This window comes from Triticum urartu, chromosome 7, assembly GCF_003073215.2.
Source record: "Triticum urartu cultivar G1812 chromosome 7, Tu2.1, whole genome shotgun sequence".
NCBI classification, from domain to species: Eukaryota; Viridiplantae; Streptophyta; class Magnoliopsida; order Poales; family Poaceae; genus Triticum; species Triticum urartu.
The window spans coordinates 60912380-60936125 of record NC_053028.1 but is presented as its reverse complement, the minus strand read 5'-3'; the positions used below and the strand labels follow the sequence as shown (position 1 = coordinate 60936125).

General features: G+C 43.1%; 1 protein-coding gene and 1 long non-coding RNA gene across 2 annotated transcripts; one reads left to right on the top strand and one right to left on the bottom strand.

The window, feature by feature from the left end:
* The first annotated feature begins 13016 nt into the window (after window positions 1–13016).
* Window positions 13017–16965, top strand: LOC125518346. Its single transcript, XM_048683216.1, has 6 exons — window positions 13017–13307; window positions 13386–13575; window positions 13820–14015; window positions 14388–14591; window positions 15111–15461; window positions 15552–16965. The coding sequence occupies exons 1-6, from the start codon at window positions 13080–13082 to the stop codon at window positions 16516–16518; spliced, it is 2136 nt and encodes a 711-aa protein (XP_048539173.1). The 5' UTR covers window positions 13017–13079; the 3' UTR covers window positions 16519–16965.
* A 4305-nt stretch (window positions 16966–21270) lies between these two features.
* Window positions 21271–23740, bottom strand: LOC125525430. Its single transcript, XR_007291297.1, has 2 exons — window positions 22951–23740; window positions 21271–22844 (listed from the first exon to the last, which is right to left on the bottom strand). It is a non-coding gene; the product is annotated as an uncharacterized LOC125525430 (long non-coding RNA).
* Between the last annotated feature and the right edge of the window lie 6 nt (window positions 23741–23746).

The following is a 23746-nucleotide window of genomic DNA, read 5'->3' as shown; positions in this document are numbered from 1 at the left end:
AGGGCTTCGCCAAGCTCAGCGAGAGGGAGAGGTGTCACGGGAGGGAGAGGGAGGTGCCAGGGGCTAGGGTGTGCAGCCCTCCCTCCCCCCTCTTTATATAGGGGTCCAGGGGGGGCGCCGGTGAAGGAAATATGCCCTAGAGGCAATAATAAAGTTATTATTTATTTCCTTATATCATGATAAATATTTATTATTAATGCTAGAATTGTATTAACTGGAAACATAATACATGTGTGAATACATAGACAAACAGAATGTCACTAGTATGCCTCTACTTGACTAGCTCGTTGATCAAAGATGGTTATGTTTCCTAGCCATAGACATGAGTTGTCATTTGATTAACGGGATCACATCATTAGGAGAATGATGTGATTGACTTGACCCATTCCATTAGCTTAGCACTTGATCGTTTCGTTTGTTGCTATTGCTTTCTTCATAACTTATACATGTTCCTATGACTATGAGATTATGCAACTCCCGTTTACCGGAGGAACACTTTGTGTGCTACCAAACGTCACGACGTAACTGGGTGATTATAAAGGTGCTCTACAGGTGTCTCCGAAGGTACTTGTTGGGTTGGAGTATTTTGAGATTAGGATTTGTCACTCCGATTATCGGAGAGGTATCTCTGGTCCCTCTCGGTAACGCACATCACTTAAGCCTTGCAAGCATTGCAACTAATGAGTTAGTTGCGGGATGATGTATTACGGAACGAGTAAAGAGACTTGTCGGTAACGAGATTGAACTAGGTATTGAGATACCGACGATCGAATCTCGGGCAAGTAACATACCGATGACAAAGGGAACAACGTATGTTGTTATGCGGTCCGACCGATAAAGATCTTCGTAGAATATGTAGGAGCCAATATGAGCATCCAGGTTCCGCTATTTGTTATTGACCGGAGACGTGTCTCGGTCATGTCTACATAGTTCTCGAACCCGTAGGGTCCGCACGCTTAAAGTTCGGTGACGATCGTAATTAAGGTTTTTGTGTTTTGATGTACCGAAGGTTGTTCTGAGTCCCAGATGTGATCAGGGACATAAGAAGGAGTCTCGAAATGGTCGAGACATAAAGATTGATATATTGGAAGCCTATATTTGGATATCGGAAACGTTCCGGGTGAAATCGGGATTTTACCGGAGTGCCGGGGGGTTACCGGAACCCCCCCGGGGGTTTATGGGCCTACATGGGCCCTAAGGGAGAAGAGGAGGGCCGGCCAGGGCAGACCGCGCCCCCCCTCCCCCCTAGTCCGAATAGGACAAGGAAAGGAGGGGGCGGCGCCCCCCTTTCCTCTTTCCCCCTTCCCCTTTCCTTCTCCAACAAGGCAAGATGGGGGGAGTCCTACTCCCGGTGGGAGTAGGACTCCTCCAGGCGCACCCCTAGGGGCCGGCCGCACCTCCCCCCTCCCTCCTTTATATACGGGGGCAAGGGGGCACCCCATAACACACAAGTTGATCTTCGTGATCGTTCCTTAGCCGTGTGCGGTGCCCCCTTCCACCATATTCCACCTCGGTCATATCGTAGCGGTGCTTAGGCGAAGCCCTGCGTCGGTAGAACATCATCACCGTCATCACACCTCGTGCTGACGAAACTCTCCCTCAACACTCGGCTGGATCGGAGCTCGAGGGACGTCACTGAGTTGAACGTGTGCAGAACTCGGAGGTACCGTACGTTCGGTACTTGGATCGGTCGGATCGGGAAGACGTACGACTACTTCCTCTACGTTGTGTCAACACTTCCGTTGCCGGTCTACGAGGGTACGTAGACAACACTCTCCCCTCTCGTTGCTATGCATCACCATGATCTTGCGTGTGTGTAGGAATTTTTTTGAAATTACTACGTTCCCCAACAGTGGCATCCGAGCCAGGTTTTATGCGTTGATGTTATATGCACGAGTAGAACACAAGTGAGTTATGGGCGACATAAGTCATACTGCTTACCAGCATGTCATACTTTGGTTCGGCGGTATTGTTGAATGAAGCGGCCCGGACCAACATTACGCGTACGCTTACGCGAGACTGGTTCTACCGACGTGCTTTGCACACAGGTGGCTGGCGGGTGTCAGTTTCTCCAACTTTAGTTGAATCGAGTGTGGCTACGCCCGGTCCTTGCGAAGGTTAAAACATCACCAACTTGACAAGCTATCATTGTGGTTTTGATGCGTAGGTAGAACGGTTCTTGCTAAGCCCGTAGCAGCCATGTAAAACTTGCAACAACAAAGTAGAGGACGTCTAACTTGTTTTTGCAGGGCATGTTGTGATGTGATATGGTTAAGACATGATGCTAAATTTTATTGTATGAAATGATCATGTTTTGTAACCGAGTTATCGGCAACTAGCAGGAGCCATATGGTTGTCGCTTTATTGTATGCAATGCAATCGCGCTGTAATGCTTTACTTTATCACTAAGCGGTAGCGATAGTCGTGGAAGCATAAGATTGGCAAGACGACAACGATGCTACGATGGAGATCAAGGTGTCGCGCCGGTGATGATGGTGATCATGACGGTACTTCGGAGATGGAGATCACAAGTACAAGATGATGATGACCATATCATATCACTTACATTGATTGCATGTGATGTTTATCTTTTATGCATCTTATCTTGCTTTGATTGACGGTAGCATTATAATATGATCTCTCACTAAATTTCAAGATAAAAGTGTTCTCCCTAAGTATGCACCATTGCCAAAGTTCGTCGTGCCCAGACACCACGTGATGATCGGGTGTGATAAGCTCTATGTCCATCTACAACGGGTGCAAGCCAGTTTTGCACACGCAGAATACTCAGGTTAAACTTGACGAGCCTAGCATATGCAGATATGGTCTCGGAACACTGAGACCGAAAGGTCGAGCGTTAATCATATAGTAGATATGATCAACATATTGATGTTCACCATTGAAAGCTACTCCATTTCACGTGATGATTGGTTATGGTTTAGTTGATTTGGATCACGTGATCACTTAGAAGATTAGAGGGATGTCTTTCCAAGTGGGAGTTCTTAAGTAATATGATTAATTGAACTTAAATTTATCATGAACTTAGTATCTGATAGTATCTTGCTTGTCTATGTTTGATTGTAGATAGATGGCCCGTGCTGTTGTTCCGTTGAATTTTAATGCGTTCCTTGAGAAAGCAAAGTTGAAAGATGATGGTAGCAATTACACGGACTGGGTCCGTAACTTGAGGATTATCCTCATTGCTGCATAGAAGAATTATGTCCTAGAAGCACCGCTGGGTGCCAGGCCTGCTGCTGGAGCAACACCAGATGTTATGAACGTCTGACAGAGCAAAGCTGATGACTACTCGATAGTTCAGTGTGCCATGCTTTACGGCTTAGAATCGAGACTTCAACGACGTTTTGAACGTCATGGAGCATATGAGATGTTCCAGGAGTTGAAGTTAATATTTCAAGCAAATGCCCGGATTGAGAGATATGAAGTCTCCAATAAGTTCTATAGCTGCAATATGGAGGAGAATAGTTCTGTCAGTGAACATATACTCAAAATGTCTGGGTATCATAATCACTTGACTCAACTGGGAGTTAATCTTCCTGTTGATAGTGTCATTGACAGAGTTCTTCAATCACTGCCACCAAGCTACAAGAGCTTCGTGATGAACTATAACATGCAAGGGATGGATAAGACGATTCCCGAGCTCTTCACAATGCTAAAGGCTGCAGAGGTAGAAATCAAGAAGGAGCATCAAGTGTTGATGGTCAACAAGACTGCCGGTTTCAAGAAAAAGGGCAAAGGGAAGAAGAAGGGGAACTTCAAGAAGAACAGCAAGCAAGTTGCTACTCAGGAGAAGAAACCCAAATCTGGACCTAACCCTGAAACTGAGTGCTTCTACTGCAAGCAGACTGGACACTGGAAGCGGAACTGCCCCAAGTATTTGGCGGATAAGAAGGATGGCAAGGTGAACAAAGGTATATGTGATATACATGTTATTGATGTGTACCTTACTAGAGCTCGCAGTAGCACCTGGGTATTTGATACTGGTTCTGTTGCTAATATTTGCAACTCGAAACATGGACTACGGATTAAGCGAACACTGGCGAAGGACGAGGTGACGATGCGCGTGGGAAATGGTTCCAAAGTCGATGTGATCGCAGTAGGTGTTGGGGAACGTAGCATAAATTCAAAATTTTCCTACGTGTCACCAAGATCTATCTATGGAGTCATCTAGCAATGAGGGAGGAGTGGATCTACATACCCTTGTAGATCGCGCGCGGAAGCGTTCAAGAGAACGGGGTTGATGGAGTCGTACTCGTCGTGATCCAAATCACCGATGATCCTAGCGCCGAACGGACGGCACCTCCGCGTTCAACACACGTACGGAGCAGCGACGTCTCCTCCTTCTTGATCCAGCAAGGGGGAAGGAGAAGTTGATGGAGATCCAACAGCACGACAGCGTGGTGGAAGTAGCGGGATTCCAACAGGGCTTCGCCAAGCGCTGCGGGAGGAGGAAGATGTGTCGTGGGAGGGAGAGGGAGGCGCCAGGCCTTAGGTATGGTTGCCCTCCCTCCCCCCCCCCACTATATATAGGGCCAAGGGAGAGGGGGAAGGCGCAGCCTTGCCCCTTCCTCCAAGGAAGGGTGCGGCCAAGGGGGGGAGGAGTCCATCCTCCCCAAGGCACCTCGGAGGTGCCTTCCCCCTTTAGGACTCTCCCCTTTTCCTCTTCTCTTGGTGCGTGGGCCTCTTGGGGCTGGTGCCCTTGGCCCATATAGGCCAAGGCACACCCCCTACAGCCCATGTGGCCCCCCGGGGCAGGTGGCCCCACCCGGTGGACCCCCGGGACCCTTCCGATGGTCCCGGTACAATACCGGTGACCCCGAAACTTGTCCCGATGGCCGAAATAGCACTTCCTATATATAATTATTTACCTCCGGACCATTCCGGAACTCCTCGTGACGTCCGGGATCTCATCCGGGACTCCGAACAACTTTCGGGTTACCGCATACTAATATCTCTATAACCCTAGCGTCACTGAACCTTAAGTGTGTAGACCCTACGGGTTCGGGAGACATGCAGACATGACCGAGACGACTCTCCGGTCAATAACCAACAGCGGGATCTGGATACCCATGTTGTCTCCCACATGTTCCACGATGATCTCATCGGATGAACCACGATGTCAAGGACTTAATCAATCCCGTATACAATTCCCTTTGTCTAGCGGTACGATACTTGCCCGAGATTCGATCGTCGGTATCCCGATACCTTGTTCAATCTCGTTACCGGCAAGTCTCTTTACTCGTTCCATAACACATCATCCCGTGATCAACTCCTTGATCACACTGTGCACATTATGATGATATCCTATCGAGTGGGCCCAGAGATACCTCTCCGCTTACACGGAGTGACAAATCCCAGTCTCGATTCGTGCTAACCCAACATACACTTTCGGAGATACCTGTAGTGCACCTTTATAGCCACCCAGTTACGTTGTGACGTTTGGCACACCCAAAGTATTCCTACGGTATCCGGGAGTTGCACAATCTCATGGTCTAAGGAAATGATACTTGACATTAGAAAAGCTTTAGCATACGAACTACACGATCTTTGTGCTAGGCTTAGGATTGGGTCTTTTCCATCACATCATTCTCCTAATGATGTGATCCCGTTATCAACGACATCCAATGTCCATGGTCAGGAAACCGTAACCATCTATTGATCAACGAGCTAGTCAACTAGAGGCTTACTAGGGACATGGTGTTGTCTATGTATCCACACATGTATCTGAGTTTCCTATCAATACAATTATAGCATGGATAATAAACGATTATCATGAACAAGGAAATATAATAATAACCAATTTATTATTGCCTCTAGGGCATATTTCCAACAGTAGGCACGCTACCTCTACATCTACCTTCGGGATTAGTATTAGACCTAAATAATTGTTATTTGGTGCCAGCGTTGAGCATGAACATTATATCTGGATCTTGTTTGATGCGAGACGGTTATTCATTTAAATCAGAGAATAATGGTTGTTCTATTTATATGAGTAATATCTTTTATGGTCATGCATCCTTGAAGAGTTGTCTATTTTTGATGAATCTCGATAGTAGTGATACACATATTCATAATGTTGAAACCAAAAGATGTAGAGTTGATAATGATAGTGCAACTTATTTGTGGCACTGCCGTTTAGGTCATATCGGTGTAAAGCGCATGAAGAAACTCCATACTGATGGACTTTTGGAATCACTTGATTATGAATCACTTGGTACTTGCGAACCGTGCCTTATGGGCAAGATGACTAAAACGTCGTTCTCCGGTACTATGGAGAGAGCAACATACTTGTTGGAAATCATACATACAGATGTATGTGGTCCGATGAATGTTGAGGCTCGTGGCGGATATCGTTATTTTCTCACCTTCATAGATGATTTAAACAGATATGGGTATATCTACTTAATGAAGCATAAGTCTGAAACATTTGAAAAGTTCAAAGAATTTCAGAGTGAAGTTGAAAATCATCGTAACAAGAAAATAAAGTTTCTACGATCTGATCGTGGAGGAGAATATTTGAGTTACGAGTTTAGTCTACATTTGAAACAATGCGGAATAGTTTCGCAACTCACGCTGTGTTCGAACGTCGTGATCGAACTTTATTAGATATGGTGCGATCTATGATGTCTCTTACTGATTTACCGCTATCGTTTTGGGGATATGCTTTAGAGACGGCTGCATTCATGTTAAATAGGGCACCATCTAAATACGTTGAGACGACGCCTTATGAACTGTGGTCAGGCAAGAAACCAAAGTTGTCGTTTCTGAAAGTTTGGGGCTGCGATGCTTATGTGAAAAAGCTCCAACCTGATAAGCTCGAACCCAAATCGGAGAAATGTGTCTTCATAGGATACCCAAAGGAGACTGTTGGGTACACCTTCTATCACAGATCCGAAGGCAAGACATTCGTTGCTAAGAATGGATCCTTTCTAGAGAAGGAGTTTCTCTCGAAAGAAGTGAGTGGGAGGAAAGTAGAACTTGATGAGATAACTGTACATGCTCCCTTATTGGAAAGTAGTACATCACAGAAACCGGTTTCTGTGACACCTATACCAATTAGTGAGGAAGCTAATGATAATGATCTTGAAACTTCAGATCAAGTTACTACCGAACCTCGTAGATCAACCAGAGTAAGATCCGCACCAGAGTGGTACGGTAATCGTTGATCGGCAAGCAATTGAGAATAAATGGATCTTCAAGAAGAAGACTGACGCTGATGGTAATGTTACTGTCTACAAAGCTCGACTTGTTGCGAAAGGTTTTCGACAAGTTCAAGGGATTGACTACGATGAGACCTTCTCACCCGTAGCGATGCTTAAGTCTGTTCGAATCATGTTAGCGATTGTCGCATTTTATGATTATGAAATTTGGCAGATGGATGTCAAAACTGCATTCCTGAATGGATTTCTGGAAGAAGAGTTGTATATGATGCAACTGGAAGGTTTTGTCGATCCAAAGGGAGCTAACAAAGTGTGCAAGCTCCAGCGATCCATTTATGGACTAGTGCAAGCCTCTCGGAGTTGGAATAAACGCTTTGATAGTGTGATCAAAGCATTTGGTTTTATACAGACTTTTGGAGAAGTCTGTATTTACAAGAAAGTGAGTGGGAGCTCTGTAGCATTTCTGATATTATATGTGGATGCCATATTACTGATTGGAAATGATATAGAATTTCTGGATAGCATAAAGGGATACTTGAATAAGAGTTTTTCAATGAAAGACCTCGGTGAAGCTGCTTACATATTGGGCATTAAGATCTATAGAGATAGATCAAGACGCTTAATTGGACTTTCACAAAGTACATACCTTGACAAAGTTTTGAAGAAGTTCAAAATGGATCAAGCAAAGAAAGGGTTCTTGCCTGTGTTACAAGGTGTGAAGTTGAGTAAGACTCAATGTCCGACCACCGCAGAAGATAGAGAGAAAATGAAAGATGTTCCCTATGCTTCAGCCATAGGCTCTATCATGTATGCAATGTTGTGTACCAGATCTGATGTGTGCCTTGCTATAAGTCTAGCAGGGAGGTACCAAAGTAATCAGGGAGTGGATCACTGGACAGCGGTCAAGAACATCCTAAAGTACCTGAAAAGGACTAAGGATATGTTTCTCGTATATGGAGGTGACAAAGAGCTCATCATAAATGGTTACATAGATGCAAGCTTTGACACTGATCCGGATGATTCTAAATCGCAAACCGGATACGTGTTTATATTGAACGGTGGAGCTGTCAGTTGGCGCAGTTCTAAACAAAGCGTCGTGGCGGGATCTACATGTGAAGCGGAGTACATAGCTGCTTCGGAAGCAGCAAATGAAGGAGTCTGGATGAAGGAGTTCATATCCGATCTAGGTGTCATACCTAGTGCATCGGGTCCAATGAAAATATTATGTGACAATACTGGTGCAATTGCCTTGGCGAAGGAAGCCAGATTTCACAAGAGAACCAAGCACATCAAGAGATGCTTCAATTCCATTCGGGATTTAGTCCAAGTGGGAGACATAAAAATTTGCAAGATACATACGGATCTGAATGTTGCAGACCCGCTGACTAAGCCTCTTCCACGAGCAAACATGATCAGCACCAAGGCTCCATGGGTGTTAGAATCATTACTGTGTAATCTAGATTATTGACTCTAGTGCAAGTGGGAGACTGAAGGAAATATGCCCTAGAGGCAATAATAAAGTTATTATTTTTTTCCTTATATCATGATAAATATTTATTATTCATACTAGAATTGTATTAACTGGAAACATAATACATGTGTGAATACATAGACAAACAGAATGTCACTAGTATGCCTCTACTTGACTAGCTCGTTGATCAAAGATGGTTATGTTTCCTAGCCATAGACATGAGTTGTAATTTGATTAACGAGATCACATCATTAGGAGAATGGTGTGATTGACTTGACCCATTCCGTTAGCTTAGCACTTGATCGTTTAGTTTGTTGCTAGTGCTTTCTTCATGGCTTATACATGTTCCTATGACTATGAGATTATGCAACTCCCGTTTACCGGAGGAACACTTTGTGTGCTACCAAACGTCACAACGTAACTGGGTGATTATAAAGGTGCTCTACAGGTGTCTCCGAAGGTACTTGTTGGGTTGGCGTATTTCGAGATTAGGATTTATCACTCCGATTGTCGGAGAGGTATCTCCGGGCCCTCTCGGTAATGCACATCACTTAAGCCTTGCAAGCATTGCAACTAATGAGTTAGTTGCGGGATGATGTATTACAGAACGAGTAAAGAGACTTGCTGGTAACGAGATTGAACTAGGTATTGAGATACCGACGATTGAATCTCGGGCAAGTAACATACCGATGACAAAGGGAACAACGTATGTTGTTATGCGGTCTGACCGATAAAGATCTTCGTAGAATATGTAGGAGCCAATATGAGCATCCAGGTTCCGCTATTGGTTATTGACCGGAGACGTGTCTCGGTCATGTCTACATAGTTCTCGAACCCGTAGGGTCCGCACGCTCAAAGTTCGGTGACGATCGTAATTAGGGTTTTTGTGTTTTGATGTACCGAAGGTTGTTCGGAGTCCCAGATGTGATCACGGACATAACGAGGAGTCTCGAAATGGTCGAGACATAAAGATTGATATATTGGAAGCCTATATTTGGATATCGGAAACGTTCCGGGTGAAATCGGGATTTTACCGGAGTGCCGGGGGGTTACCGGAACCCCCCCGGGGGTTTATGGGCCTACATGGGCCCTAAGGGAGAAGAGGAGGGCCGGCCAGGGCAGGCCGCGCGCCCCTTCCCCCCTAGTCCGAATAGGACAAGGAAAGGGGGGGGGGCGGCGCCCCCCTTTCCTCTTTCCCCTTCCCCTTTCCTTCTCCAACAAGGCAAGATGGGGGGAGTCCTACTCCCGGTGGGAGTAGGACTCCTCCAGGCGCACCCCTAGGGGCCGACCGCACCTCCCCCCTCCCTCCTTTATATACCGGGGCAAGGGGGCACCCCATAACACACAAGTTGATCTTCATGATCGTTCCTTAGCCGTGTGCGGTGCCCCCTTCCACCATATTCCACCTCGGTCATATCGTAGCGGTGCTTAGGCGAAGCCCTGCGTCGGTAGAACATCATCACCGTCATCACGCCGTCGTGCTGACGAAACTCTCCCTCAACACTCGGCTGGATCGGAGCTCGAGGGACGTCACCGAGTTGAACGTGTGGAGAACTCGGAGGTGCCGTACGTTCGGTACTTGGATCGGTCGGATCGGGAAGACGTACGACTACTTCCTCTACGTTGTGTCAACACTTCCGTTGCCGGTCTACGAGGGTACGTAGACAACACTCTCCCCTCTCGTTGCTATGCATCACCATGATCTTGCGTGTGCGTAGGAATTTTTTTGAAATTACTACGTTCCCCAACAGTTGAAACAAGAGAAAGTGTCGAAGATGAAGTTCTTATGTGGAACTCAAATGAAGCATGCTCTAGCTTATATGTTAAGCTAAGAAGGATCAAGATCTTGAGAAATTGATTACAAAAAAAAAATCAAGATATGGATCTAAGTCGAGGTCATGATGTGATACCCATGTGGCCCTCAGACATCACCTCCTCAAGTCCAACTACGTCACCGACTACTTCAACAACATCCATTGGCCCCTTGACAAGAGCTAAAGCGTACGAGCCGAGGTGACTCTATTCCTGAACACGTGTGAATTTTCACCATGAATAGCTTGTTAACTCAAGTGCATACATATGTGTACTTAGGTATCCATAAGAACCACTATAGGTGATGGTGAGGGAGGAAAAGATAGTCCCAAGAAAAGGGATGGAAGTCACTGCAAGCAGCGCGAACAAACCGCGAATAAAGCACGGACTATTCTTTCCCCCCACATCTCGCGTCCTTCCCTCTCCCCCCGCGTCCGGAGCTCCTTTGCATGAAACCTTTTCCCTCTCCCCCCACACCCCCACCGCATCCACATCTAGCGCTTGGAGTTGGTTTGAAATTTGAACATTAGTCTACTATGATTATACTTGTTTTCTGTATTTTTCAGTTTTTTGGGCAGTTCAAATTTGAACAAATTTTGATAAAAGTTTGAAATCTTGTTTTCTCTTTGCTCCTTGTTCAGAATTGGCTGAAATTTGAACATTAATTTTTTTAACAGAAAGACTGCAAGGAAGCCCCCTATAGTATAATTGGTGCAACAAAACCAAATTCTAAGTATCATGCCTTGAACCGCCTTTCCACCACTAGGCTATGGTCTACTGAATAGTAGACTATTATGACTACACTTGTCTTTCTGTAATGTTCAAAAAATTTCTAGGCAGGTTTAGTTTTTGGTCATTTTTTTGGCATTCACACAAGATTGCATGGGCTACTAACATTTTGTTTTTTTGCATATCTTGTATATATACCCTCACATTTTTATCATATGATAAAGATACATCATCAAATTAAGTGTATGCCATTTTGTGTAGAGACGAAGCAAAGATGAGACATATGATCAATTTGCAATCTAAGGTGAGGCATTTTTGCCCAGACAGAGTAAGGATGGGGAAATGATGGGAGCTCCTATATGGTGCTTGCAACGCTACTACATCAACCAGTGCCTAAGCAGACGCCTTAATGAGCCGCGACACAAAAATGGTGATTGCCTCGCTCGGGTCGCTTGATCCCTCCTAGTTGTTGGTCTCTGTTTAAACACGACCATTGACCATTGACCAGTCGTTGATCATTGACTTTTCATTAAAAAAAGAATATGAAAATGCGAATTCGGAAAGGGTTCACAAATTTTGAAAAAAAGTTCTTAAATCTAGAAAAAGTTCATAATTTCTTATTAAAAAGTTCAGAAATGTTGAAAAAGTTCACCATTTTGGAAAAACTTCATAAATTTGAAAAAAATAAATTTTTTGAAAAATCGTGATTTTGAAATAAAGTTCACCAAAAATTTAAAAAACTTTGCAAGTTAGAGAAAGACTTCGTAGATTTGAGAACAGTTTACGGCTAAATCACTAGGTGAGGAGTACTCGTTGCAAAGATCACTCCAACTCCCCTGGTTGCGACAGATGGCTCATATGCAGCGCGCCACTTTGTCGCAACCTGAGAGTTTTTTCTTTTTTCGTAGATCTGTTTATTCAAAACGTTTTATCTCTCAAACCGTGTGTCCAAATATCGAACCGCTTTCACCGTTGGACTCCTAGCGTCGAGATCTTCAAAACAAGATCCCATATTGATAGGTTTTGACGAACTTTTTCTTCATGAAAAAAACGGACGAAAAAACCGAACCGGAAGCACGAGTTTTTTTCTTTTCGAAAGAGGCACGCCCATGCCTCTCACGAAATCACAACCGTGCCTCTCACGGAAGCAAACCGTGACTCTCGCGAAAAAAAGAAAACGTGTTTTTTTTTCGTTTCCGAGGAGGCATGGCCGTGACTCTCGCGAAAGGACAACCCTGCCTCTCGCAAAAGGAAAAAAAAACAAAAAAACACATTTTTTTTCGTTTCCGAGAGACACGGCCGTGCCTCTCGCGAAAGCAAAACCGCGCCTCTCGCGGAAGCAAGACCGTGACTCTCATAAAAGAAAAAAGAAAAAGAAAACGTATTTTTTCGTGCGAAAACAAATTTTTTTAAGTTTTTTATCGAAAAGCTAAGGAAGGCCGGTGAAAAACAAAAACGTCGAAAAAACTCGTTTAAAAAGCCGAAAACGCGTGCAGAAAAATAAAAAAGACAAAATCCGAAGAGAGCGCCCAGAGCATGACATGTGGCGAATGACTGAGAGCGCGTCAAGTGACGTTGATCGTTGCGAGGCTCCCGAAGGAGCGCTCGTTAACTAGTTGCTCTCTATTTTTTTTTTGAGGATTCCGAAGGATCAGTTGCTCTCTGCTTAAGGCACGAAATTAGGACTTCGGGCAAATGATGAATTGGCTTGCGAAGATGGCCCGCGCAACTGGACAGTTGGGCTTGTAGATTTTCGAATCCAAGCCCATCTCCAGCTGAACACCGAAGCACAAAAGCCCACTTTGCCGTTGTCTCTTCCCAGGCTTCGGATTTCCCCCTCTACCTTTGCGCACCGTCGCCGTCGCCGTCGCGGCGGCAAACCCCCAAAAATGGCGCCTCCTCCCCTAGACGACCTCACCCACCTGCTCACCGAGGTAGCTTCCCGCCTCGCCCGCCCTCCTGGCGGCAGTCCAGGCCCCTCCTCGGCCGGCGACCCGCTCTCCGCCTCCGTCTCCTCCCTCGCGGCGGCCCTCAACCCCCGCGCCGCCGCCCCTGCCTCCTCCGGAACCAGGGTCCTCGACGCCGCGCTCTCCCTCATGTGCTTCGACCCACAGGAGGCAATCCCCCCCTCCCCCCCAATCTCCTTGCCCTCCGTGCAAGCCTTGGTTGGTGCTGATGTGCGTTGGCATTTGCAGGTGGATAGGGCTCGCCTGGGCTGCCTCGTCCGCACCGCCGTCTCCGCGCTCTCCGACTCGGCCTCCTGCCGAGTGGCCCGGACCGACGACCGCGCCGAGATGCTCTGCGTCGGGGGGCCCCCCTCCCCCCCGGACCGCGAGCTGGTCCGCTCTTGCGCCGCCCTCGTCGAGAAATTGGGGGGCCGGGATGGTGACATTTCTCCCCTTCCTTTGTTCTCCCCGAATAGCATGCAGTAAATGGCAATGTTGCCACTTTCAAACGAACTTTAGGAGGCTGCTGTACTATTAATCATTCAGATCTACATTCCTTGCAATTCAGTGCTCACTTCATGAAATTTTGTGTTCGCCCCCTCACTTCCTCAGGGTGTGGGTTAACAGTATGTTACTTGTTTGTGTTGATGTTCATGTATTGTGACTAATTTTTTTTTTTGCAGTTGCGGGGCATTCCTATGATCTGTTGCATGCTGCTGTGAAAACAGCCCTGCTATCCCCTCGTTACCAGTGTCTCTTTCCTTCGCCATATTACAGAGAAGATGGAGAAAGCAGTTGCGAGATGGGTACCATTTCTCTGGATGTAACAACCCATCCATCTTATCAAGTGCTTCCCAATGATGGCTCAATCCCGCCGAGGTATGCTTGGGACAGTTATACATGGACTAACATAGTACTAGCATTAGATTTAAGGATGGTGTATGATATTCGTTTACATTGAGCTGTCTTCTAGTGATGTTTTGGCTGCGAACATGATATAGAGTAATAGCAATATATGCTAAAGTCCAAGTGGGATTCCCAGAAATGTACATTGATCTTAACCCTCTCTTATAAAAATAATTGTACTGTTTTGTGAGTAATACAATCTTGAGTTATTGGCACTTTTTTTTACCCTATCTGTGCTTACATTAGGTGATCATTTATCCTGTTGCCTAATTTGAGAAAAAAAATCCTGCCATTCTTTTACATATTTTACTGATTTGTTTTGCATTTTTCGTTTGTGTGTGGCAGGGTCCATTTGTGGCATTACGACCCATCAATTCTGGAACATGATCTTTCAGAGATGCTACGAGAAGCAATTACAAGGCCTTTGCTTTGTCTGAGAAAAGAATTACATGATCGGGTAGCATGGCGTGTGATTGTAATATGCTTAGTTTGCTCCCCACTGGCGTTCTTGGAGATGCGGTCCTTATTCCATATATGGTTTCTTGCGACGTAAGTTTACACCTCATAATACTTGTGCTACCTTCTCTATTTTTTTTGGTGACTCTGAGTTTGTTGTGTTTATGTCAGATGGCATCTCGAAGCATTTTCACTTGCAATTAAACTTGCAGACAGTACAGTTAAAGGTGTTATGTCTTGAGCATGCAACTAGCAAAGTTGAAGTTCATTAATAGAAAATAGGGTAATGTGCATGGCCAAGTGAACTCTTCAAAGCTTGGATTTAAACTACCTCAAAGCTGAATTAACAGATTCATGTTTTGTATCATTTTGAAATTCATCATCTGTTAGTTATTTAATCTTCTGCAAATGGAAACTTTATTAATCAGAGAGTTCATTGTTTAATCTTCTGTAGCATTCCTTCCTCCTGTTCTAAATGGTATACCCACAGCACTATTATGGATCCACACGGTTCTGCATGTTCTCTGAATGCATTACACATTCTGGGCTTCTTGTTTGTGGAGATCTCTTTTACAATTTTTTCTTATTGGTGTATATCATTTCTGTTTGCAGGGGTATGGGTTCTGTGCTAGGACTTTGCACAGCAGTGGTATCATCAGTATTAGATATTCTTCTCGAGCCTACAGGATGGGGAATATCCATGGAACTAGGACAGAAATTTCCCTTTACACATGCTTATTTCCCAAGCCAACAAAGGGATTTACTTGCCATACTAACTGGACCCATATCATGCAGACGATTTTTGGATCTTGTTTCTTACATAGAAGCTATGGTTTTCTTGGGTAAAACAAACAGCGACAACTGTTCATGGAAAAACATACAATCACAACCATCAAAAGGGTCACACTTAGGCAAGAAACAACCATCAAAGGGATTGGTCAAATTCAAATACAGTTCTGCTTGGTATGCTTATTAACACGCAAACAATAATATCCAGATATTTAGCATGCTGTTCAACTCAAAGCTAATTGCTCCTGCTCTGTGGTGCTGCAGGTTGACAATTACGAACTTCCCTACCTGGTTCAGTTTTGCCACTGCTCTACTATTTCACCAGGAAGGTTCACAAGGTTATTTATCAGAAGTATTATCTGAGGAGAAAACTGCTGAATCAATAAGTGATATCAATCTTGCTCAGAGGGCAGCATTTTACCTTTCGTGGGTGTTATGTCCTTTTAATGTTGATGAATGCCAGATGTTAGCTAACAATATGGTGGAGTTATCACATTATTGGGCCAGGAACAACAAAAAGCGCCCAAGTAATCCACACCATAGCAGTACGGTAAATCACCGGAGGAGACTGCGAGTACCCACAGTTGGGGATACAGAGAAATTTAATGTGTCAACCAACCTTGTCAGTTCCCTTATTAAAGATTTTGATGATCGCTGTGTGAAGTTTTGTCGCATAACTGCTGTCAGTCAAGTGCAAGGTGCAGAACAATTAGACATCCCTCTCTCATGCCCTAATTTTCTGCATTTACGGATTCCTTTAGGGGTGTTGCTTGTGTCCTCTGCTTGTATTAGTGAGCAAGACTGTAACGTGCTTCTGCACTATGCAAGCACTGGTCTGGTTATGGAGTCAAAGGAAGGGCAGACAAAAAGGAAAGATCAGGCTGGCAATGATGTTTTTTCATCTAGTCGTGGAGGTTCTACTGAAAGATGGGCTCTAAGTGGTGCATGTCTCATCTTTGGCTGGCTTGACATTATTGAGGATATGTCCGCGGTGATCTTTGAATGTGAAGATACATGTTGTCATTTTGTCAGTCAACTCAGAACCAAGACAGGCCCATACCTGCTGAAGTGTGTAAATTTATTGCTGAATGAGGCGGGTCATGATAAAGATTTTGTAATCGATCTTCGCGACAGATTGTTAAACTGGACCAAAGGGCAGCGTTTTGATGGTTGTGAGGCATTCAAAGACGTTATCGTTCAAATGAACGCAAAAATTCAGCCCTCTTCATAGCAGTGATCAGGGATTTTATTTAACTGTGATTGTGTCCGGATGTGTTCCTGCTCTCCTTTTGGTGACTACTGCTGGACGTGAACTGTGGAGTTAAAACATATCCATTCAGCTATTGGTCAGTCTTATCAGAATTCTGTACCACAAGTCCTAGCTATTCAAGCAGTGCAACTGTACAAGCAATTCTGATCAGTTCTACCCGTGTAGATATTGTTGTAAAGTAGCATCTGTCAGGTTTAGATATTGTAAAGTAACATCTGTCAGGTCTTGATAGTGTAGAGTAGCATCTGAGAGACATAAATTAGGCCATGCAAAGTAGTAATACTGTATTCATGTGCAAATTTATCTGTCGGTTCAATTCTGAATGTTTCCAGTTCATTTCTTCTGTCATGGCTAAATAGATTCTTGTGTTTGAATTATAAAAATTAAATGGTTGTAGTCATCAGTTTATATTTAGTACAGCTATCATCAGTTACTATAAATTTCCTACCCGTTAGCAGGAGATATTTGATATTTTTATCTTGACTGAGCCACTGATGTATACTTTACATGACATACACAATTGCACATGTTAGCCTGCATCTCTTGCTGCTGCACTGCAGTTACTGAGCCAACTATTCTTGATGTGCACTGCAGTTACTTCACTGTACCAGTTCCAGTGCAAGCATTATTGCAGCTTCGAGCTGCTTGGGTGATCAAACTGCTTTTGTAATAGAAATGACCTCAATATACATTCCTATTTGACTTTTATCTTCTCGCCTTCCTTTTTTATGGTCCTATAAAGCAATTTGTAACCACGTAGGTAAACTTTATCATTTTCTTTGCTGTGCAGTGCAGATTGCAGACCACCGAGAAAAAGGAAAAGGTCAAAAAAATTTAAGGAAACTTCACCCAAATAATGGAATCACAGTTTGATTTGGTTTGTTAGTGCTTTTTGTGCCATACAGCAGTTCCAGGTAATTTATTTCTGAAATTAGTTTTCTTGAGTTAATGTTTCCTCTTAATTATATATTTCAACTTTGTTACTCGGCAATTGAATATGGTCAACTAAGACATTGATATGTTTGCACAGCCTATTTAGTAGAGCTTGTGACCACACTGAAGAAGTTTTTTAAGTATGCTTCTCTTGTTACATATGTAAAGTAGAAAAACTTATGAATGACAATACTTACCTCCCGATCATATTATTAAGGTACCCCTGGATATGATGGACAAAAATATAATAATATGTTTATTTTGTAGGACATAATTTTTCTGAAATATTTTTATATATGTATGCAGAGAGAATACAAAATTTCAAAAGTTTGCATCGTCCTCTACTTTACATTTCTTGGAATGTACTGTCCATTAACTTTGGGTTTAAGATCTATCTACTCTTTTTATCTTAATGACGCACAACTAGGGTTATTATGTAGCTCGTACTTGCATGCTTCGAAAGCCCTAGCTGATCTGCTTTGTCGGGTTAGGTGATCTTTATTGTTAGTCAACACTCGTATATATACCAATTTTTAGAATAGTAGCCTCTCCTGACCAAGTGGCACATATTATGTGGCTGAAATGCCATTCAACAATACATCAAAATCACAATTATAGTAGCTGCTTGTTTTTGCTTGTTAAGGAAAAATGCATGTGCAACCACAGTGCCAAATATGTTTGTGGAGCAGTGCCTGGCTGCGCAAGTTGCACATTAATGGACGCAGCGACCGGTGCCACTTGTAACCGTTCATATCTAGACAGCTGCTGCATCGCATCAATCGTGTCTGAAAGACTAGGAACCATTAACTGTACTGTATATCCCATGGTTAAGGCTCACCCGTATTAATTAGTGACGTCGACACATCGATGACGGCCATTCAAACATGTACTTTGGGCATTCTTAAGAAAAAGACACCGATATCTTGCACATCTGCTTATATTGCAAAACAGTCTCTCAAACCCAATGAAACTGTTATTTTTATTTTTATGGATTGACTGGTTGAAAACAAGCATTAATTTTTGCGTATTTGATCAGAGCATTTTTGATAAGTTATTGTCAAAGTTCTAATTTCTTTTACCAAAAGTACTTCTAAAATGTCATGCTTTTGTGTAGCCAATCTAATAAATTATACTCCAAGTTCATCTTGTTTTTAGTCAGTTAGTGTGGTACAGCCTTGCAGGTACTCCCTCCGTTCCGAATTACTTGTGGCAGGTATGGATGTATCTAGATGTATTTTAGTTCTAGATACATCCATTTCTGCGACGAGTAATTTGGAACGGAGGGAGTAGGTAATTAGGGTATCATTAGCACGCTATAGCACCACTGAAGACGCCCTGGAACCTACCTGCATAGCGATGCAACAAGCTGGACGGGTGGATATTAAGCAAGTGAACTATACGATTAAGCAGTGAGTGGGCCATAAATCATCAATTAGGCCAGCCATATGTCGAACCATTGGAACGTATGGTTCTGACTTGTGTAAATATATGACCTTCAGTTTTAATGTATAGTAGGATAAATTTATCAAATTAGATCAAGGGTTGTGAGAGCAGCGTTTTGGCTCCCGAGCTCAGCTGAGCTTTTTATCTGGACCATAGAGTAGTCTCGTGATCTGTGCCGCATTCTAGTTTTGAGAGGAAATACGAACCATGTACGTGAGAAAATATGACTGTTCCCTCTCTTTCTTCAGTTACTCCGTCGTCTCTCTCATCTTTATTTCTCAGGTATTGATGTGAGAAACTAGCAGTTTCTCGATCAATTCTCTCTCTTCTTAGTCCTGTCACCTGCGACTATGAGGCTCTCATTAATCCTTGCCGCCGGCAGCGAGGGCGGCCGCATGCCATAGCCATGCAAAGCACTCACGGTTCCGGCTAGCCCCTCCAGAGTTCACACCGCAGACCTGCTGTTCTATGATCTCGGCATCCGAGACGGAGAAGACCATGGAGGATCCCCGCTTAACATGCACATGGATCTTGCATTACCGTCCAGTCTGATGCTTGGGACTGTTCGATCCCGCCTTGCCGGCGTCGGCCAACGCAAGCAACCAGGTTCTAGACGACCAGGCTCAACGACATCGCTGGCGAACGCATGCAGCAGCGTGCACGAGCAGGCAGATAAGGTGCCTTTTTTGGCATCCGGCGGCCGTCGTCGAGCTTGGCGCCGCGCATCGCTGTCGTTAACGCACGCTCTGGTTGCAGGCTGTGCTCTTCGTAAGCATGCCTGTCGATTCCTTTTTATTTCCGACGAGAGGCGAGATAACAGTTAGTACTTCATCGGTGGAATCATGAAATTCTTCAGTGTTTTTGTGATCGAGCAATGCTAATCATGTTAGGTGCTAATTGAGGATAATCGGTTACTGCTAATTTGTGCCTTCCACTACTGCTGAGATAGTGGCATGCAAGTTAGTCTTTAATTTGCAGTACTAAACATGCAGTTTGTTTCTTAATTAGTGAACCGATGTTACATCTGACAGAAATAAAAGAGGTGCATGCCCATCTAGCTCGTGAATCAATGGGACCTACTGATCGGTGCAGTGCTGCAGTGACGCTGTTGCTGTCAGATCATAGACTGGCGTGTGCCAGGCGTAAGACTTTTAAAACAGAGAAAAGCAAAAATACACCGCATATACACTACTATATACACTGGCGAGCATGAATGAAGCATATTGACGGCCTAGATAAAGAGCTCATCTGAGCCCGAGTTCCGTTTTGCATATCCGAAGGGTTGTTCTGTATCTCAGTATAAATATAATTGTTTAATCTTTATAGCTTGCTAACTGGACCTTACTACCTCTCTTTTAGTTTACAAAGCGTGCGCGTGCCCCTAAGTCGTCAATTCGACCAACCTAATACAAGTCATATATTACAAAAAATATATCAATATAAACTTTAGATGTTCTATTTTCAAATCGTATAATTTTTGTGTTATATAGTTTACATTAAGATGATAAAATTGGTAACCTAGGTATACGCGTAGGACTTGTAAACTGAAACGGAGGTAGTATTATACTTGCTCTTAGAAGTGACAGCCATGGCTTAGCTAGGGGGTGGACAGGGTGGTCCATAGCCTATATTTAGGCTAGAAAAAAATAATTCTTCCAAATACATAGATTTACATTAAAAATTCATTGTTGTACCACCCTGACTCACCGAGCTAGCTATGCCACTCACCATTGTGATAACATAGCTGCATAGAGATAAATGATGTTTCATTCGGCCTGTGTACTGAACTACTGATAGGTTGCAAAAGAAGATTAAATCTAGTTCCGATTGAAAGCCGCTTTGCATTATCCTCAAATCATGTTCGAATGGTGATCTAATCCTGCAACTGTTAGCACCAAAAACCATATTCTTAAAGCACATAATATTCGTTACAACTATTGTTGCCAATATAAACATCTTTCGAAGTTATTAAAATTCTCAAAAGTTCTCTCATTAAGGAGATAAATGCTAATGAATTTTTTTATCAATCCAAGTCATCCATATTGTTACCTAGCTCAGGGATTTCACCTCCCCGCTCAGCAACTGCACCATCAATAGGCTTGCAATGGGTGTGCTGACGCGAGCAAGGACGTGGTAGACTGGGCTGACAGCGCGACTGTCTTGTCCGGTCAGATCCTAGTTTGCACCATTGTCATGGAATAAATTGACATCAAACATTACAGAGAAGCGATAATTTACATGCATTAAGAAAAGTCATTGTTGATTTATCATGCAGTGTGGTAGTATATTCAGAGCAATGAGGCCAGCAGCATCATAAATACGGAGTACTAACCAAAATTCACATGAAAGCAATTGCCATGGGATTTCTAAGAAGTGAGTATATGTCTGGAGAGTCAGAAGCATGGGCTAGCGACACCATTGAGTCAGTAGCATGGGGAAGGATGCCCAACACATGACTGAAGAACAAAGTGCAAGGAAGAAAGACGAACAGACTAATAGATGACTGGATCAGCTACCCATGTTGATGTCGCTTCATCGACGGCAAGCAACTGCATGTCTTCGACTGTAGCATTTGCACATAAATCACCCATTGATCTAGGACAATCACTTCACATCCATTTAAAATTAAGAGAAAAGTATACTTTTCGTCCCTCAACTTTTGGCATAGTCTAGATTTGGTCCCTCAACTACGAAACCGGACAACTTGCACTCTGAACTACTAAAACCGGACAAGGTTCGTCCTTGAACATGGTTTTGACCGGTTTTGGTGCTGACTTTTGCCGGTTTTGACCGTGCTTTGACTCAAATTCGCGTACTTTCTTCAAATCAGTTTATTTTATTTAGGTCTGCATACCATTTTCAAGTTCAAGTGTTTTTTTTCAGATCCGTGTACTTTCTATAAAAGTTCATGAATTTGAAAAAGTACACGGATTTGAAAGCAGTACACAAACATGAAAAAAGTACGCGGATCCGAGAAAAATATGCGAACTAGAAAAAAGTATGCGAATTTGGAAAATTATGTGAACTTGAAAAAGTATGTGGATTTGAAAATAGTGCGGATTTCAAAAAGGTATGTGAATTTGAAATTTTAACGCAAACGTGAAAAAGTACAGAGATTTGGAAAAAGTACTTGAATTTCAAAAGATTCACATATTTGAAAGATATACATGTATTTAAGTCAGCATCGGTCAAAACCGGGGTGAGCCAGCATCAAAACCGCTCAAAACCAAGACCAGGGATAAATTTTGTCCGGTTTTAGTAGTTGGGGGTGCAAGTTGTCCAGTTTCGAAAATGAGGGACCAAATCTAGACTCCGTCAAAAGTTGAGGGACGAAAAATATACTTTTCTCTAAAATTAAACATGATTAATGAAGGATCAAGCCACTCACCTTGCGGTTAGAATCCACCAGCACCATCTCTCCAGGTTACTGCACATGAAGAATTAATCACTTCCTCAAAGTGAGAATTTCTGCATACCTTATACACGAGGCTCCTAACATTTCAGTAAAAAAACAACTATATATGGCATATAATGCTAGTTGGGAGAGAATTATACCAACATATGTTGCTGAAAGGTTTATTTACCTTTCACATAGGTGGTAGTAATAGTGCAACAGTACAATGGTCATATGTGAAATGCCCAAAGCTCAAAAGAGAATATATTTGTTTTGTTCATGAATCAAATAACCATACATGTTTTAAGTGTATTAAAACCATAACTACTATCCAGAAAGAACCTTGTGAACCGATCTATAAGTCCAGCTGGTGCAGTAATTGACTAATTTTCAGAGCACACTTGTTAGTAGGCACACTAACTTCTGCCAAAATAGAAAATCTCTTGAATCGTGTACTTCTGAAAGCATGCTTGGCAGTAGCCATACCTCGTTAATTCTCCAATATCTAATAATCGTTCTGCAAACAGAAATATCAAAAAAAATCAATAAATCATGAGATAATAAAAGGTTATGATAAAAAAAAGTGAGAACCAATTCATAACATGAATTCATGAAAACTTCACCATTTAGCTACAGCACGAAATTCAAAAACATCTTCACTGTTGTGTCCCTGATCAAAATCAGGAATAAGTTTCATTAGATCACAAGATCAAGGTGAGAAGAAACAGTCCTTTTGAAAATTCTAATCCCAGAAATAAAGACCACCTACTTGGTGCATCCATCACTTCCCAGTCCGACAAAATCAACTACAACTTCATACAAAATAGGTTTCTTCACAGAAAGAATCTTCCCTCCGCCCTTGTGTGGACACATGAGAGAAGTTTACAAGCTCATGTGAGCACACATTCAAATTATGTAAAACTAATTTTTCTATTGTATGGATAAAACGGAAAACTTTTGACAAATAACCCAACTCTCAAATCTGCACTGCTCGTCTGGAGACGTAATGATTCAGCATAAGTTTTTTTTATCCACAACCGGACAAGAAAAGGTGAAAAAGAACTCCAAAATTTCGGTAATTGGTTACGGTTTTACATTAAAAGCTGAAAACTTGATAAGGGTATTATTCAGAAGGGTAAACATAGCAGTTAGACATCAGTTCTGTAGAAGCTCAAAAGAGTGAGAGGAAGACTAAAAAACACATGTGAGTAGAGAAAGCGAAGACAATGGAATTGTTTGGAAATAAGGACAATACCTGAAGCAAAAAATGATGGTACAATAGGTGGCACCAAAATGGCTTAAGAAGTATGGAACATTATCATGTTGGTCTCAAATATGCAGATTAGAGATGTATAATACTCTAAATATCCGGATGCTTTATAATATAAAGCGGGGGTAAACCCTTTATCAGAATACTCT